The sequence below is a fragment of the Salmo salar genome, chromosome ssa10, assembly GCF_905237065.1.
Source record: "Salmo salar chromosome ssa10, Ssal_v3.1, whole genome shotgun sequence".
In the NCBI taxonomy this organism is placed as follows: domain Eukaryota; kingdom Metazoa; phylum Chordata; class Actinopteri; order Salmoniformes; family Salmonidae; genus Salmo; species Salmo salar.
Genome location: NC_059451.1, coordinates 124,536,629 through 124,553,635, shown reverse-complemented (window position 1 = coordinate 124,553,635; position 17,007 = coordinate 124,536,629). Strand labels below are relative to the sequence as shown.

The 17,007-nt window shown below is 41.7% G+C and overlaps 1 protein-coding gene across 3 annotated transcripts in view; it reads left to right on the top strand.

Moving 5' to 3' along the window:
* Positions 1–17,007, top strand: part of LOC106593278 (epidermal growth factor receptor kinase substrate 8-like protein 2) — a 157,611-nt gene that overhangs the window by 45,384 nt on the left and 95,220 nt on the right. For all 3 annotated transcript variants that reach the window (XM_045688582.1, XM_045688583.1, XM_045688584.1), the window contains one exon: positions 12,579–12,637. In XM_045688582.1, coding sequence (XP_045544538.1) covers positions 12,579–12,637 — 59 coding nt within the window. The remainder of the gene's footprint in view (positions 1–12,578; positions 12,638–17,007) is intronic.

The following is a 17,007-nucleotide window of genomic DNA, read 5'->3' as shown; positions in this document are numbered from 1 at the left end:
ATTAGTAACACAATAAAATAATAATAACGAGGCTATATACAAGGGGTACCGTTCCCGAGTCAATGTGCGGGGGTACCAGGTAGTTGAGGTAATAACAGGGCTATATACAAGGAGTACCGGTACAGAGTCGATGTGTAATTCCTTTTTTTGTACAGGTTAGTCAAGGTAATTGAGATAATATGTAGATGTAGGTAGAAGTAAATTGACTATGCATAGATAATAAACAGCGAGTAGCAGCAGTGTACCAAACAAATGGGGGGGGGTTTGCAATAGTCCGGTGGCCATTTTATTAATTGTTCAGCAGTCTTATGGCTTGGGGATAGAAGCTGTTAAGGAGCCTTTTGGTCCTAGACTTGGCGCTCCGGTCCCGCTTGCCGTGCGGTAGCAGAGAGAACAGTTTATGAGTTAGGTGACTGGAGTCAGGGACAATTTTTAGGTCCTTCCTGGTATTTATTTAATTTTTATTTAACCTTTTATTTAACTTGACAAGTCAGTTTAGAACAAATTCTTATTTACAATGACGGCCTACCAAAAAGCAAAAGACCTCCTGCAGGGATGGGTGATTAAAAATAAATTAAATAAAAAAATATAGGACAAAACACACATTACGACAAGAGACAACACAACACTGCATGATGTAGCCAGTCAAGATGCTCTCGGTGGTACAACTGTAGAACTTGTTGAGGATCTGAGGGCCCATGCCGAATCTTTTCAGCCTCCTGAAGGAGAAGAGGTGTTGCGTCGTGCCCTCATCACGACTGTGTTGGTGTGTTTGGACCATGATAGGTCCTTTGTGATGTGGACACCAGAGGAACTTGAAGCTCTCAACCCATTCCACTATATGCTGTTGTTGATAACGTTTAGTTCCTATCAGTGGTCTCGGAGGTTGGTTAGCCTATAGTCCCTGGCTGTGCATCTTTTCACCTCCTACGCCAAAACCGTGGCGTGACATAAGAGCAGCAGCAGCAGCTCTGTGAATTGATTGGCTTAAATGTCACTCATCAATAATACATGATGGGGCTCGGCTTTCACAGAGGGCTGCTTCCCAAACGGCTCCCTATTCCCTATATAGTGCCCTACTGTTGACCAGGGCCCTATTCCCTGTATAGTGCCCTACTGTTGACCAGAACTCTATTCCCTATATAGTGCACTATTGTTGACCACAGCCCTATGGGCCTGCATTGACTAGAAACTGTTATGCCAAATACGCAGTAGTTATCTAGGCTAATGGCTAGCTACAGTATATAGTGACTGTAGCCTAGGATATTTATGGAGAGTGATAAGCTAGATACAGTATATATTGACTGTAGTCTAGGATATTTACAGAGTGATAAGCTAGATACAGTATATAGTGACTGTAGTCTAGGATATTTACAGAGTGATAAGCTACAGTATATAGTGACTGTAGCCTAGGATATTTACAGAGTGATAAGCTACAGTATATAGTGACTGTAGCCTAGGATATTTACATAGAGTGATAAGCTACAGTATATAGTGACTGTAGCCTAGGATATTTACAGAGTGATAAGCTAGATACAGTATATAGTGACTGTAGCCTAGGATATTTACATAGAGTGATAAGCTACAGTATATAGTGACTGTAGCCTAGGATATTTACAGAGTGATAAGCTAGATACAGTATATATTGACTGTAGTCTAGGATATTTACAGAGTGATAAGCTAGATACAGTATATAGTGACTGTAGTCTAGGATATTTACAGAGTGATAAGCTACAGTATATAGTGACTGTAGCCTAGGATATTTACATAGAGTGATAAGCTACAGTATATAGTGACTGTAGCCTAGGATATTTACAGAGGGATAAGCTAGATACAGTATATAGTGACTGTAGCCTAGGATATTTACATAGAGTGATAAGCTACAGTATATAGTGACTGTAGCCTAGGATATTTACAGAGTGATAAGCTAGATACAGTATATATTGACTGTAGCCTAGGATATTTACAGAGTGATAAGCTAGATACAGTATATATTGACTGTAGCCTAGGATATTTACAGAGTGATAAGCTAGATACAGTATATAGTGACTGTAGCCTAGGATATTTACAGAGTGATAAGCTACAGTATATAGTGACTGTAGCCTAGGATATTTACAGAGTGATAAGCTAGATACAGTATATATTGACTGTAGCCTAGGATATTTACAGAGTGATAAGCTAGATACAGTATATAGTGACTGTAGCCTAGGATATTTACAGAGTGATAAGCTAGATACAGTATATATTGACTGTAGCCTAGGATATTTACAGAGTGATAAGCTAGATACAGTATATATTGACTGTAGCCTAGGATATTTACAGAGTGATAAGCTAGATACAGTATATAGTGACTGTAGCCTAGGATATTTACAGAGTGATAAGCTAGATACAGTATATAGTAACTGTAGCCTAGGATATTTACAGAGTGATAAGCTAGATACAGTATATAGTGACTGTAGCCTAGGATATTTACAGAGTGATAAGCTAGATATAGTATATAGTAACTGTAGCCTAGGATATTTACAAGAGTGATAAGCTAGATATAGTATATAGTAACTGTAGCCTAGGATATTTATGGAGAGTGATAACCTCTCTGGGATAGGCCCCTATTTTCCCTACTTCCTCTCTGACTGACGTGCCCAAAGTAAACTGCCTGTTACTCAGGCCCAGAAGCCAGGATATGCATATAACAGGTCCATCTACCAGTAGTTTGCAGCCCACCTATGAGTAGCTTACCAAACATTTCTGAAAGTACATGCAATTGTCACATTCCACCGCAAAATGACTTAAACAAATCTCACAATTATCAGACACCACAAGCTCCCACCTACTATCTAGTCAATGTAACATTGACATATGATACTCAGCAAGACATATGATACTGAGCATGACATATGATACTGAGCATGACATATGATACTGAACATGACATATGATACTGAGCATGACATATGATACTGAACATGACATATGATACTGAGCATGACATATGATACTGAGCATGACATATACCTATGTCTGCTGTATGTTCAGTTCAATGGCTGTGTGAAGTTGCTGGATATTGATGGGAACTGGATCACCATGTCGTACACATCAATCCAGAGCATCCCAAACATGCTCAATGGGCGAAATGTCTGGTGATTATGCAGACCATGGAAGAACTGGGCCATTTTCAGCTTCCAGGAATTGTGTACAGGTCCTTTGCAACATGGGTCAGTGCATTATTATGCTGAAACATGAGGTGATGGCGGTGGATGAATGGCACGACAATGGACCTCAGGATCTCGTCATGTTATCCCTGTGCATTGAAGTTGCCATCGATAAAATGCAATTGTGTTCGTTGTCCGTAGCTTATGCCTGCCCCATACCATAACCCCACTGCCACCATGTAGCACTCTGTTCACAATGTTGACATCAGCAAACCGCTTGCCCACATGACTCCATACACGCTGTCTGCCATCTGCCCGGTACAGTTGAAACCGGGATTTATCTGTGAAGAGCACACTTCTCCAGCGTGCCAGTGGTCATCGAAGGTGAGTATTTGTCCACTGAAGTCGGTTACGATACCGAACTGCAGTCAGGTCAAGACCCTGGTGAGGACGATGCACATACAGATGAGCTTCCCTGAGATGGTTTCTGACAGTTTGTGCAGAAATTCTTTGGTTGTGCAAACCCACAGTTTCATCAGTTGTCCGGGTGGCTGGTCTCAGACGATCCCGCAGGTGAAGAAGCTGGGTGCGGAGATCCTGGGCTGGCGTGGTCTGCGGTTGTGAGGCCAGTTGGACGTACTGCCAAATGATCTAAAACAACTTTGGAGGCGGCTTATGGTAGAGAAATGAACATTCAATTCTCTGGAAACAGCTCTGGTGGACATTCCTGCAGTCAGCATGCCAATTGCACGCTCCCACAAAACTTGAGACATCTGTGGCATTGTGTTGTGTGACAAAACTGATCATTTTAGAGTGGCTTTTTATTGTCCCAAGCACAAGGTGCACCTCTGTACTGAACATGCAGTTTAATCAGCTTCTTGATATGCCACACCTGTCAGGTGGATTCATTATTTTGGCAAAGGAGAAATGCTCACTAACAGGGATGTAAACAAATTTGTGCACAGAATTTCAGAGAAATAAGCTTTTTGTGCTTATGGAACATTTCTGGGATCTTTTATTTCAGCTCATGAAACATGGGACCAACACTTTACATGATGCATTTATATTTTTGTTTAGTACAGTACAGTGGAGATCCAGCTATTTCTTTGAAAAGCAGTTGAGCATTAAATATTAGGTCTGTCTAGAGCCGACCAAAGAGATGCTCTCTTTTGTTGACACCAAACTCCAAAAAGCAGGTCCTGCAGGCTCTAGTTTTGTCTAATCTTGATTATTGTCCAGTCGTGTGGTCCAGTGCTGCAAGGAAATACCTAGTTAAGCTGCAGCTGGCCCAGAACAGAGTGCAAGTCTTGCTCTTCATTGTAATCAGAGGGCTGATATAAATACTATGCTGCCAGTCTCTCTTGGCTGAGAGTTGAGGAGAGACTGACTGCATCACTTCTTATTTTTATAAGAAACATTCATGTGTTGAAAATTCCAAATTGTTTGCGTAGTCAACTTCCACACAGCTCTGACACACACAGTTACCCCACCAGACATGCCACCAGGGGTCTTTTCACAGTCCCCAAATTCAGAACAAATTCAAGAAAGCGTACAGTATTATATAGAGCCATTATTGCAGGGAACACCCTTCCATCTCATATTGCTCAAATGAACAGCAAACCTGGTTTCAGAAAACAGATAAAGCAACACCTCACGACATAACGCCTCTCCCCTATTGGACCCAGATAGTTTGTGTGTATGTATTGATATGGAGGCTACGTGTGCCTTGAAAACAATGTATGTAGTTCTGTCCTTGAGCTGTTCTTGTCTATTAATGTTCTGTATTATGTCATGTTTTGTGTGGAACCCCAGGAAGAGTAGTTGCTGTTTTCGCAACAACTAATGGGGATCCTAATAAAATACCAAAAATGATTAAGTTAATTTTTACATTTTAGCAGAAGCTCTTATACAGAGTGAATGCATTCATTTCATTTCATGCATTTATTTGTACTGGCCCCCCAGTGAGAATCGAACCCACAACCCTGGCGTTGCACGCCCTATGCTCTACCAACTGAGCCACAGGGAAGGCTCCAAAGCAGAGATGGGGAACTTTGAACTCATAATGAGGGACTGCAGGTACCCACATCCAGCGCCGCCAGCTGCCCATCCCTGATCCAAAGTAACAACATTTATCTTGGCAGCAATACAACAAACAGTGATTGGCTGGATCACTATCACAGCATTGACAAGGATGTAAAGCAATGTTGTTGGGAATATGGACACAGACACACACGTGTAATGACAGACCTTTAACCCCTACTTTGGTCAATCTGTGCCTCTAAATGGTGGCACCGTGGCGTTTTTATCCACCATAGAAGTATAACTAGTATTATAAACTGGGTGGTTCGAGCCCTGAATGCTGATTGGCTGACAGCCTTGGTATATCAGACCATATTCCACGGGTATGACAAAACATTTATTTTTACTGCTCTAATTACATTGGTAACCAGTTTATTTATTTTTGGTATTTTAACCCCTTTTCTTCCCAATTTTGTGATATCCAATTGCGATTCAATTACGATCTTGTCTCATCGCGGCAGCTCCTCAAAGGGCGAAGGTCGATTCATGCATCCTCCGAAATATGACCCGCCAAAACGTGCTCCTTAACACCCGCTAGCTTAACCCAGAAGCCAGCCGCAACAATGTGTCGGATGAAACAACGTTCAACTGACGACTGAAGTCAGCCTGCAGGCGCCCTGCCCGCCACAAGGAGTCGCTAGAACGCGATGAGCCAAGTAAAGCCCTCCCCTAACCCAGACGACGCTGGGCGCCGCCCTATGGGACTCCCAGTCACAGCTGGTTGTGACACAGCCGGGGAACGAACCCGGGTCTGTAGTGACGTCTCAAAACAAATCCATTTGTATCTGTCCCATGCGTCGAATACAACCGTGAAATGCTTACTTACAAGCCTTTAACCAACAGTGCAGTTCAAGAAAGAGTTAAGAAAATATTTACTAAATAAAATAAAAAGTAACACAATAAAATAACTATAATGAGGTTATATACAGGGGGGTACAGGTACCGAGTCAAGGTGCGGGGGTTCAGGTTAGTTGAGGTAATTTGTACATGTTGGTAGTGGTGAAGTGACTATGCGTAGATAATAAACAGCGAGTAGCAGCAGCGTAAATATTCCGGGTGGCCATTTTGATTAATTGTTCAGCAGTCTTATGGCTTGGTGGTAGAAGCTGTTAAGGAGCCTTTTGGATCTAGACTTGGCGCTCCGGTACCGCTTTCCGTGAGAAGTCACCCAAGTATCCAGGCACTCCACGTTATGCCATGTTTAAGAACAGCCCTTAATAAACTGGTTACCAATGTTTAAGAACAGCCCGTAGCCATGCTAAAACACTCGCTCTAGATCACTGCTACTCCAACTTCCGGGATGTCTACAAGACCCTCCCCCGCCCTCACTTCGGCATAATCAGATCATGACTCCATTTTGCTCCTCCCTTCCTATAGGCAGAAACTCAAACAGGAAGTACCCGTGCTAAGGTCTATTCAACGCTGTTCTCAGCCCTCTCCTGTACTCCCTGTTCACCCATGACTGCGTGGCCATGTACGCCTCCAACTCAATCATCAAGTTTGCAGACGATACAACAGTTGTCGGCCTGATTACCAAGAATGACAAGACAGCAAGACAGGGAGGAAGTGAGGGCCCTGGCAGAGTGGGGCTAGGAAAGGGAAGGAGCTGATCGTAGACTTCAGGAAACAGCGGAGAGAGCACGCCCCCATCCACATCGACGGGACCGCAGTGGAAAAGGTGAAAAGCTTCAAGTTCCTCAGGATACACATCACCGACTATCTGAAATAATCCACCCACACAGACAGTGTGGTGAAGAAGGCGCAACAGCTCCTCTTCAACCTCAGGAGACTGAAGAAATTTGGCTTGTCACCTAAAACCCTCACAAACCTTTACAGATGCACAATTGAGAGCATCCTGTTGGGCTGTATCACCGCCTGGTATGGCAACTTCACCGCCCACAACCGCAGGGCTCTCCAGAGGGTGGTGCAGTCTGCACAACGCATCACAAGGGGCAAACTACCTGCCCTCCATGACACCGACAGCACGCAATGTCACAGGAAGGCCAAAAAGATCATCAAGGACAACAACCACTTGAGCCACAGCCTGTTCACCCGACTTCCATCCAGAAGGCGAGGTCAGTACAGGTGTATCAAAGCTGGGACCGAGAGACTGAAAAACAGCTTCTATCTCAATGGCATCAGACTGTTGAATAGCCATCACTAGCCGGCTACCACCCGGTTACGCAACCCTACACCATAGAGGCTGCTGCCCTATCTACATCACTGGTCACTTTAATAATGAAACACTGGTCACTTTAACAATAGTTTCATACTGCTTTACTCATCTCATATGTATATACTGTCTTCTGTTCTACTGTATTTTAGTCAATGCCACTCCAACATTGCTCGTCCTAATATTTATATATTTCTTAATTCCGTTTTACTTTTAGATTTGTGTGCATTGTTGTGTATTGTTTTTTGTTTACATTTAAAAATATATATATAATTAGGACAAACAATACAGCATCAAGACACTATCAAACATGTATCAGTCTTTCCGCAACAGAGCCATCCTTATGTGTGAGGGTGCGTGTGCATAATAGTGATATATACAACAGAGCCATCCTTATGTGTGAGGGTGCGTGGGCATGATAGTGATATATACAACAGAGCCATCCTTATGTGTGAGGGTGCGTGTGCATGATAGTGATATAAAATATATGTCATAATTTCCTTTTTCATGATCACAATGTAGTGAAACCCGAACCCTTCAAGATCCCCCCCACAGTTCCCCAATAGCTGTCCCTCAACCCTTCAAGATCCCCCCCACAGTTCCCCAATAGCTGCTCCCTCAACCCTCCAAGATCCCCCCCACAGTTCCCCAATAGCTGTCTCTCAACCCTCCAAGATCCCCCACAGTTCCCAAAACAACCATTCTCCAAGATTCCCCCACAGTTCCCCAACAACCAAGAGAATGAACTAAAGAGAAAAAGAAAGACAGAAGAAAACAGCAAACAACAATAATAAATAATCCATTTAAAACAAAGGACATCAAGGACAACTGAAATCATAACAGCAATGCCAACTGTACATGTTTGTGTGCATGTCTGGCGCTATTACATGTATGTGTGTGTTCTTGTATGTGTTTATTTGAATGAGAGTGTGTGTATATGCATGTGTACAAACACCTGCACGGCATCAGCCTCAGGCAAACCGGCATTAGTTGTAAAAACACTGCCACTTAGTGTCATTCAAATCTACTTTTATTATGTTTTATTTAGACTTTTTTCCCCCTTTATCTTTTGACCATCATTCTCTCTCTCCCACACAGCAACTCTACTCCCACTTGTCTCCAATTTCACATACCAACCCTCAGCTTCCCTCAGCCCATCCCATCTATCTCTGCTGGCCACCCACTTCCTGTTTCAACCCATCCCAACCCTCAGCTTCCCTCAGCCCATCCCATCTATCTCTGCTGGCCACCCACTTCGTGTTTCTACGCAACACATATCTTTCAACTATGTTATGATGTTTAACGTACTATTTCAATCTATCTAATCGAATATAATCTACAGATTGCGTGTTGAAGAGAAATACTTTTACTAAGGGTATTAGTATATTAGTAATTGACTGACCCGGTCTCTCCAGATCTCCTAACAGTACTATTTCTAGGGTCAATTTTAGATCAATGCTATGCATTTTCAGCCATTCCTGAAGCTGAGACCAGAAACAGGCTACCTGAGGGCAATACTGTATCCTCACAACAAAATCTGCAGAGCTTCGATGATTTTATGCCCCAAATATTCAACATTTTGTTGGTGGCAAGAATTATATATAATACGTTTTTGTGTTGTTTTATATATCAACTCATACGCCCAGTACCATGGAATCGGTACATCAAAAATCTCTTACCAACTATTTTGCAATCTGTATGGCACAGTTGTCAACATCCTGGTCCTCAAATGAAACTGGTATACATTCCTATTTATGCTATTTTTATTCCTCCGCCAGTTTTGATCCTTTATATTGGGCAGACAGACCAGTTCCCTACCTCCTCCCCCTGCCACCCGCCTCCTCCATTTTTGGGGTGATGCTGTAATCAGTTGGTTGTACTCTTGGATTGAGCAGAACTTCCCATACAATTCTGATAACTCCATGAAGGACATAACTCTACCATTACAATTTACAATATCATTTAAGAAGAAAATACCCTTTTCAAACATCTTTCCCATAAATACAGGTATTTTATCAATCAGCACATTTGAGTTCAGCCATAATAGTTGTTGTAGTATTTGATCTATTTTTTCAGGGGGATGAAATTGAAATTGTAGCCAGCTCTGCAGTGCTTGTTTGAAAAAGACAGATACTTTGAAAAAAGTATCATTTTCAATTAATCAAAAATGAGACATGGCAATCTGCACAAAGGCAAAAAGGCCATTTTTAAACAATGGATGAGCTTTTCTTAGTAATCTACTGGAGAACCATTTAGGGTTCAAGTAAAACCTTTGAATGAGTGCTTTTATATTTAATAATCTCAACCCACCCAAATCACATTCATAATATAGATAGGCTCGTTTTATTTTGTCTGGTTTAGCGTCCCAGATAAAGCGAAATATTTTTCGCTCATATGATATGAAAAACGAATCATCAGGATTAGGCAGCGCCTTAAGTAAGTGAATAAACTGAGATATGACTAAGGAGTTAATCAGGGCAATTTTTCCATAAATAGACAGGTATTTACCTCTCCATGGTTGCAGGATCTTGTCTATTTTTTACAAGTTTTCTATTGAAATTCATTATGGAGAGCTCATTTATATATTTTGTGATATGAATACCGAGTATGTCTACTTCACCATCAGCCCATTTTATAGGTAAACTGCAAGGTAATGTAAAAGTTGTCTTTTTTAAGGATCCAATACGTAATATTGCTTATTCATAATTAGGTTTTAGTCCAGAGAGTACAGAAAAGTTATCTAGATCTTTAATGAGACATTGCAGGGATCTAGCTTGCGGACTTAACATAAAACTTGATTCATCGGCATACATGGACACCTTTGTTTTTAAGCCTTGGATTTCTAATCCTCTAATGTTGTTATTGGATCTGATTTTAATAGCTAGCATTTCAATGGCCATAACAAATAGATATGGTGACAGCGGACACCCTTGTTTACCTCCTCTTGACAATTCAAAACTCGCTGAGAAGAAGCCGTTATTTGCTATTTTAGACCTGTGGTTGCTAAACATTATTTTTAGCCATTTTATAAGAGAATTACCGAAATTGAAAAAAATTGTTGTGCATTGTTAAATATTACTGCACTGTTGGAGCTAGGAACACAAGCATGTCTCTACACCCACAATAACATCTGCTAAATATGTGTATGTGACCAAAATAACCTTTGATTTGATACCACATCCCCTCGGTCCATATTGATTAAATCTTTAGTTTCCAGAGTGGTGCAGTAATGCATTTTTTATTTTAACTTTATTTAACAGGGCAAGTCAGTTAAGAACAAATTCTTATTTTCAATGACGGCCTAGGGAACAGTGGGTTGACTGCTTTGTTCAGGGGCAGAACGACCAGATTTTTTACCTTGTCAGCTCGGAGATTCAATCTTGCAACCTTTCGGTTACTAGTCCAACGCTCTAACCACTAGGCTACCTGCCGCCCCAGCAATATAGCTTGTCAAGATCGTTTTTAATCTTGTTAGATTAGATAGTTTTGAATGAGGGGGTTGATCAACTGAATGTACAGCTCAGATATAGCATTTGTCCCGAAAGGAAGTCTATTCCTTACATAGTGCCTATGGCTCTGATCAAAAGTAGTGCACTATTTAGGGAAATGGATGCCATTGGGGATATAGACATAAACTCCAGGAAGTAGAGATCTTATTTGACTGTACATGCAATAAGATACGTACCTTTACAATGTAGTTATAGTAGAGTGGTGAGAGGTCGTGTAGGGTCTCTCTCTCTCTCTCTTTCTCACCCTCTCTGTCTCTCTTCCTCTCTCTCTCGCCCTCTCTGTCGCCCTCTCTGTCTCTCTGTCTCTCTCTCTCTCTCTCTCTCTCTCTCTCTCTCTCTCTCTCTCTCTCTCTCTCTCTCTCTCTCTCTCTCTCTCTCTCTCTCTCTCTCTCTCTCCAATTCAAGGGCTTTATTGGTATGGGAAACATATGTTAACATTGCCAAAGCAAGTGAAGTAGATTATTAACAAAAGTGAAATAAACAATAAAAATGAACAGCAAACATTACACTCACAAAAGTTCCAAAAGAATAAAGACATTTCAGATGTCATATTATGTCTATATACAGTGTTGTAACGATGTACAAATGGTTAAAGTACAAAAGGGAAAATAAATAAGCATAAATATGGGTTGTATTTACAATGATGTTTGTTCTTCACAGGTTGCCCTTTTCTTGTGACAACAGGTCACAAATCTTGCTACTGTGATGGGACACTGTGGTATTTCACCCAATAGATATGGGAGTTTATCAAAATTAGATTTGTTTTCGAATTCTTTGTGGGTCTGTGTAATCTGAGGGAAATATGTGTCTCTAATATGGTCATACATTTGGCAGGAGGTTAGGAAGTGCAGCTCAGTTTCCACCTCATTTTGTGGGCAGTGTTGCTCATAGCCTGTCTTCTCTTGGGAGCCAGGTCTGCCTCCGGCGGCCTTTCTCAATAGCAAGGCTATGCTCACCGAGTCTGTACATAGTCAAGGATTTTCTTAAGTTTGGGTCAGTCACAGTGGTCAGGTATTCTGCCACTGTGTACTCTCTGTTTAGGGCCAAATAGCATTCTAGTTTGCACTGTTTTTCCAATGTGTAAAGTAATTATCTTTTTGTTTTCTCATGATTTGGCTCATAGCGAGGCTCATAGCGGGGTCATAGCAGGGGTCATAGCGGGGCTCATAGCAGGGGTCATAGCAGGGCTCATAGCGGGGATCATAGCAGGGCTCATAGCAGGGGTCATAGCAGGGGTCATAGCGGGGCTCATAGCAGGGATCATAGCAGGGCTCATAGCGGGGGTCATAGCAGGGGTCATAGCGGGGGTCATAGCAGGGGTCATAGCGGGGGGCTCATAGCGGGGCTCATAGCGGGGCTCATAGCGGGGCTCATAGCAGGGGTCATAGCGGGGCTCATAGTGGGGCTCATAGCGGGGCTCATAGCGGGGCTCAGAGCAGTGGTCATAGCGGGGCTCATAGCGGGGTTATAGTGGGGCTCATAGCGGGGCTCAGAGCAAGGGTAGAGCGGGGCTCATAGCAACATAACATGTGGACCAGAAGTCAGTGATTAACCAGGGCAGGTTACACTTTCTATGAATATAACCTTTCTACCACTCAACAGTGGGTGTGTTTGGTTTTTATTAGTAGGCCTACTCACTCTTACACCTCTCTGTGTTTTACTTTACAGAGCAACGGAAGAAATACTCCAATGTTATAATGCAGGACACGTCTCAGTATCATGTGGAGGTAAGACTTGGTCCTCTCCTTTTCCTCTCTTTCCCTCTCTCTCTCTTCTAGACTCTCAAATCTGCTCCTCTCTCTCTCTCTCTCTCTCTCTCTCTCTCTCTCTCTCTCTCTCTCTCTCTCTCTCTCTCTCTCTCTCTCTCTCCCCATTATAGACAGGTTGTCAAACCCTAATTGTATGTGGTGTCTGTGTGTCTTCCACTTAAACGGGGCAGTATGTTATTTATAAAATCTCTAAACTTTACTACCGGTAGGTGTAATGGTCCCTTCCCTAAAACACAAAGGTTGATTGGCCCCTACATGGTTCATATCTGACGGTATACGATTTAAGTGCACCATAATAAGGCAATCAGGCCAGGTGACCACAGAGCGACCATGACATGTATCTAATGTGGGCAGAGTACTGAGGTGGGCTTTAAAGGCACAGTCCAGGATTATTTTTGTCTGAAATGTAACCACTTTCAAATTAATAGATTGAGCTATTATGCATAGTCCATGATATCAAAAGTTGTAACTATATTTTTAAGCTATACAGTGTTTGTAAACAACATTTTACAAACATATTTTTGGGGGTTTTGATGGGGTTAAACCGGGGTGCTATTTAAACAAATATATACAGTATCAGTCCAAAGTTTGGACACACCTACTCATTCAAAGGTTGTTCTTTATTTTTACTATTTTCTACATTGTAGAATAATAGTGAAGACATCAAAACTATGAAATAACCCAAATGGAATCATGTAGTAACCAAAAAAGTGTTGAACAAAAAATATATTTTATATTTTATATTCTTCAAAGTAGCCACCCTTTGCTTTGATGACAGCTTTGCACACTCTTGGCATTCTCTCAACCAGCGTCATGAGGTAGTCACCTGGAATGCATTTCAATTAGCAGGTGTGCCTTGTTAATTTGTGGAATTTCTTTCCTTCTTAATGCGTTTGAGCCAATCAGTTGTTTTGTGACAAGGTAGGGGTGGAATACAGAAGATAGATGTTAAGGTTGTGCGCTACTGGTGGAGAAGTCAGGTGCAGGAGAGCAGAGAGTTGTGAACAGGCGCACACTTTATTTAGGTAGAGGCTATAAAACAGACAGACGCCACTGCGTCAAAACCTTCAGCCAAAGGTAAAAAGTACAAGGCGCAAAACAGTCACAAGAATAAGCAAATGTTTAACAATAAAACATCCTTTGTGAAATACCACGGGAAAACCAGTCTGGCACGTAACACGAAACACGTAACAAAAACAATTTCACACAAAGACATGGGGGGGAACAGAGGAGTAAATACATGCAGTGTGATTGGGGGAATGAAAACCAGGTGTGCAGGGAACAAGACAAAACAAATGGAACAATGGAAAATGGAGCGGCGATGGCTAGAAAGCCGGTGACGTCGACCGCCGAATGCCGCCCAAACAAGGAGAGGAGCTGACTTCAGCAGAAGTCGTGACAATAGCCCTATTTGGTAAAAGACCAAGTCCATATTATGACAAGAACAGCTCAAATAAGCAAAGAGAAACGACAGTCCATCATTACTTTAAGACATGAAGGTCAGTCAATTCGGAAAATTTCAAGAACTTTGAAAGGTTCTTCAAGTGCAGTCGCAAAAACCATCGAGCGATATGATGAAACTGGCTCTCACGAGGACCGCCACAGGAAAGGAAGACCCAGAGTTACCTCTGCTGCAGAGGATAAGTTCATTAGAGCTACCAGCCTCAGAAATTGCAGCCCAAATAAAGTTCAAGTAACAGACACATCTCAACATCAACTGTTCAGAGGAGACTGCGTGAATCAGTCCTTTACGGTTGAATTGCTGCAAAGAAACCACTACTAAAGGACACCAATAATAAGAAGAGACTTGCTTGGGCCAAGAAACATGAACAATGGACATTAGACTGGTGGAAATCTGACCTTTTATCTGATGAGTCCAAATCTGAGACTTTTGGCTCCAACCGTCGTGTCTTTCTGAGACTCTGCCACATACGTCTCGTGACTGAGCCGTTGAATTGCGACTCCACTTTTTCCCTATACTGACGTTTTGCCTGTTTGGTTGTCTTACAGAGGGAATAACTACACTGTTTTTGTTCGGCCATTCACCTTGCCATGGTCAAATGCAGTGGTTTGTGCTTTCAGTTTTGCGTGAATTATGCCATCTATCCACGGTTTCTGGTTTAGGTAGATTTTAATAGTCACAGTGGGTACAACATCTCCTATACACTTCCTGATGAACTCTGTCACTGTATCCGTTTATTTGTCGATGTTATTCTCAGAGGCTACCAAGAACATATCCCAGTCCGCTTGATCAAAACAATCTTGAAGCATGGATTCCGATTGGTCAGACCAGTGTTGAGTTTGAGTTTCTGCCTATAGGAAGGGAGGAGAGATGCCTCTCTGGAAGGAGATCCTCGTCCTGAGCTCGTCTACTTTTTTATCCAGAGACTGAACATTAGATAGTAATATACTGGTGTGCATGCCTCCTGAGTCAGACTAGAAGTCCACTCCAAATACCGCTTCTCCGCTTGCAGTGTTTTGGAGCAGCCTCTGGAATAAGTCCAATTGTATTTGGGGGTACGAACGAAGAATACAATTCAGGAAAGTCGTATTACTGGTCGTAATGCTGGTGAGTTACCACCGCTCTTATAACCAAAAGTTATATATGTAATAACACTTTTTTTTAACACAAACTGCATTGTTGGTTAAGGGCTTGTAAGTAAGCAATTCACTGTAAGGTCTACACCTGTTGTATTCGGCGCATGTGACAAATGCAATTTGATTTGATTTCACCATTAGGCCAATGGTGACTTGAAAACAGTTACAGAGTTGAATGGCTGTGATAGAAAACTGAGGATGGATCAACAACATTGTAGACTCCACAATACGACAAAAAAAAGGGAAGAAGCCTGCTAGAAATATTCTAAAACATGCATCCTGTGCACAACAACTAAAACCATTTCACTTGTCAAAAAAATACAATACATAATTTTAAAAACTTTCCCAATGTTACTATGGCAAGACTTGTAAATGGTTGTCTAGCAATGATCAACAACCAATTTGACAGAGCTTGAAGAATTTAGAAAAGAATAATGGGCAAATGTTGCACAATCCAGGTGTGGAAAGCTCTTAAAGACTTACCCAGAAAGACTTACAGCTGTAATCACTGCCAAAGGTACTACTACAAAGTATTGTCTCAGGGGTCTGAGTACTTATGTAAAATGAGATATTTCTGTATTTAATTTTCAATACATTTGCAAAAATGTCTAACAACATGTTTTCACTGTCATTATGGGGTATTGTGTGTCGATGGGTGAGGACAAAAATATATTTAAACCGTTTAGAATTCAGGCTGTAACACAACAAAATGCGCATAAAACAGTTTAGGCAACAGGGATGTTGATCCAGGAGGGGGTTGAATATCTCTGCTGTAACCAAGAAGCTTCATCTTGACATCTAGCCACTTAGCTAGGAAGTTAACAAACCAAGCTGGGTATAACTTATTAACACATCTTAGATGTCTTATAGTTATACTAGCCACCGCGCACACACACACACACACACACACACACACACACACACACACACACACACACACACACACACACACACACACACACACACACACACACACACACACACACACACACACACAGTCCATAGTTAAGTTACCGCCAGAGGTTCTCTCTCTCACCTCAGCTAGAGGGTTCAGATTGAATACAGGTATCAAACTCAGGGTTGAGATCACAATGACTTACTGTTATATACCTAACATAAAAAAAGAGCACAGCTGGTGTCACGGCTGTCGAAAGGATCGGACCAAAGTGCAACGTGGTTGTAGTTCCACATTTTATTTAATCCGTGAAACTTTGCAAAACACAAATAACTGAAAATGACAAAACAACAAACCGTGACACAGAGAGAAACAAACACTACTCAAAATATATAATAACCCACAAAACCCAGGAAGAAAAACCCTTACTTAAATATGATCTCCAATTAGAGATCAACCCAAAAAACAACAACATAGAAATAGAAAAACTAGAACTTAAACATAGAAATAAAAAACATAGAAAAACACAAAACACCCCCTGTCACGCCCTGACCTACTCTACTATAGAAAATAGCATCTTACTATGGTCAGGACGTGACAGTGGAATCAGGGTCGCTAGCTTAGCATTACTTTTTAGACTGACACTCTTATTCAGAGTGGATTACACTCAACCAAAGTAGGTACAACAAAAAAAACACATCATGGTCATAATCACTATAAATAAAACCCTTCTCCAAACAGTAGTCGCTATCTGCTACATGAGTTATAGTAAGAGTAAGCCTAAGTGGTTGTTGATTGGTGAACAACTGGCCTCAATCATCCCTGATGAACATAA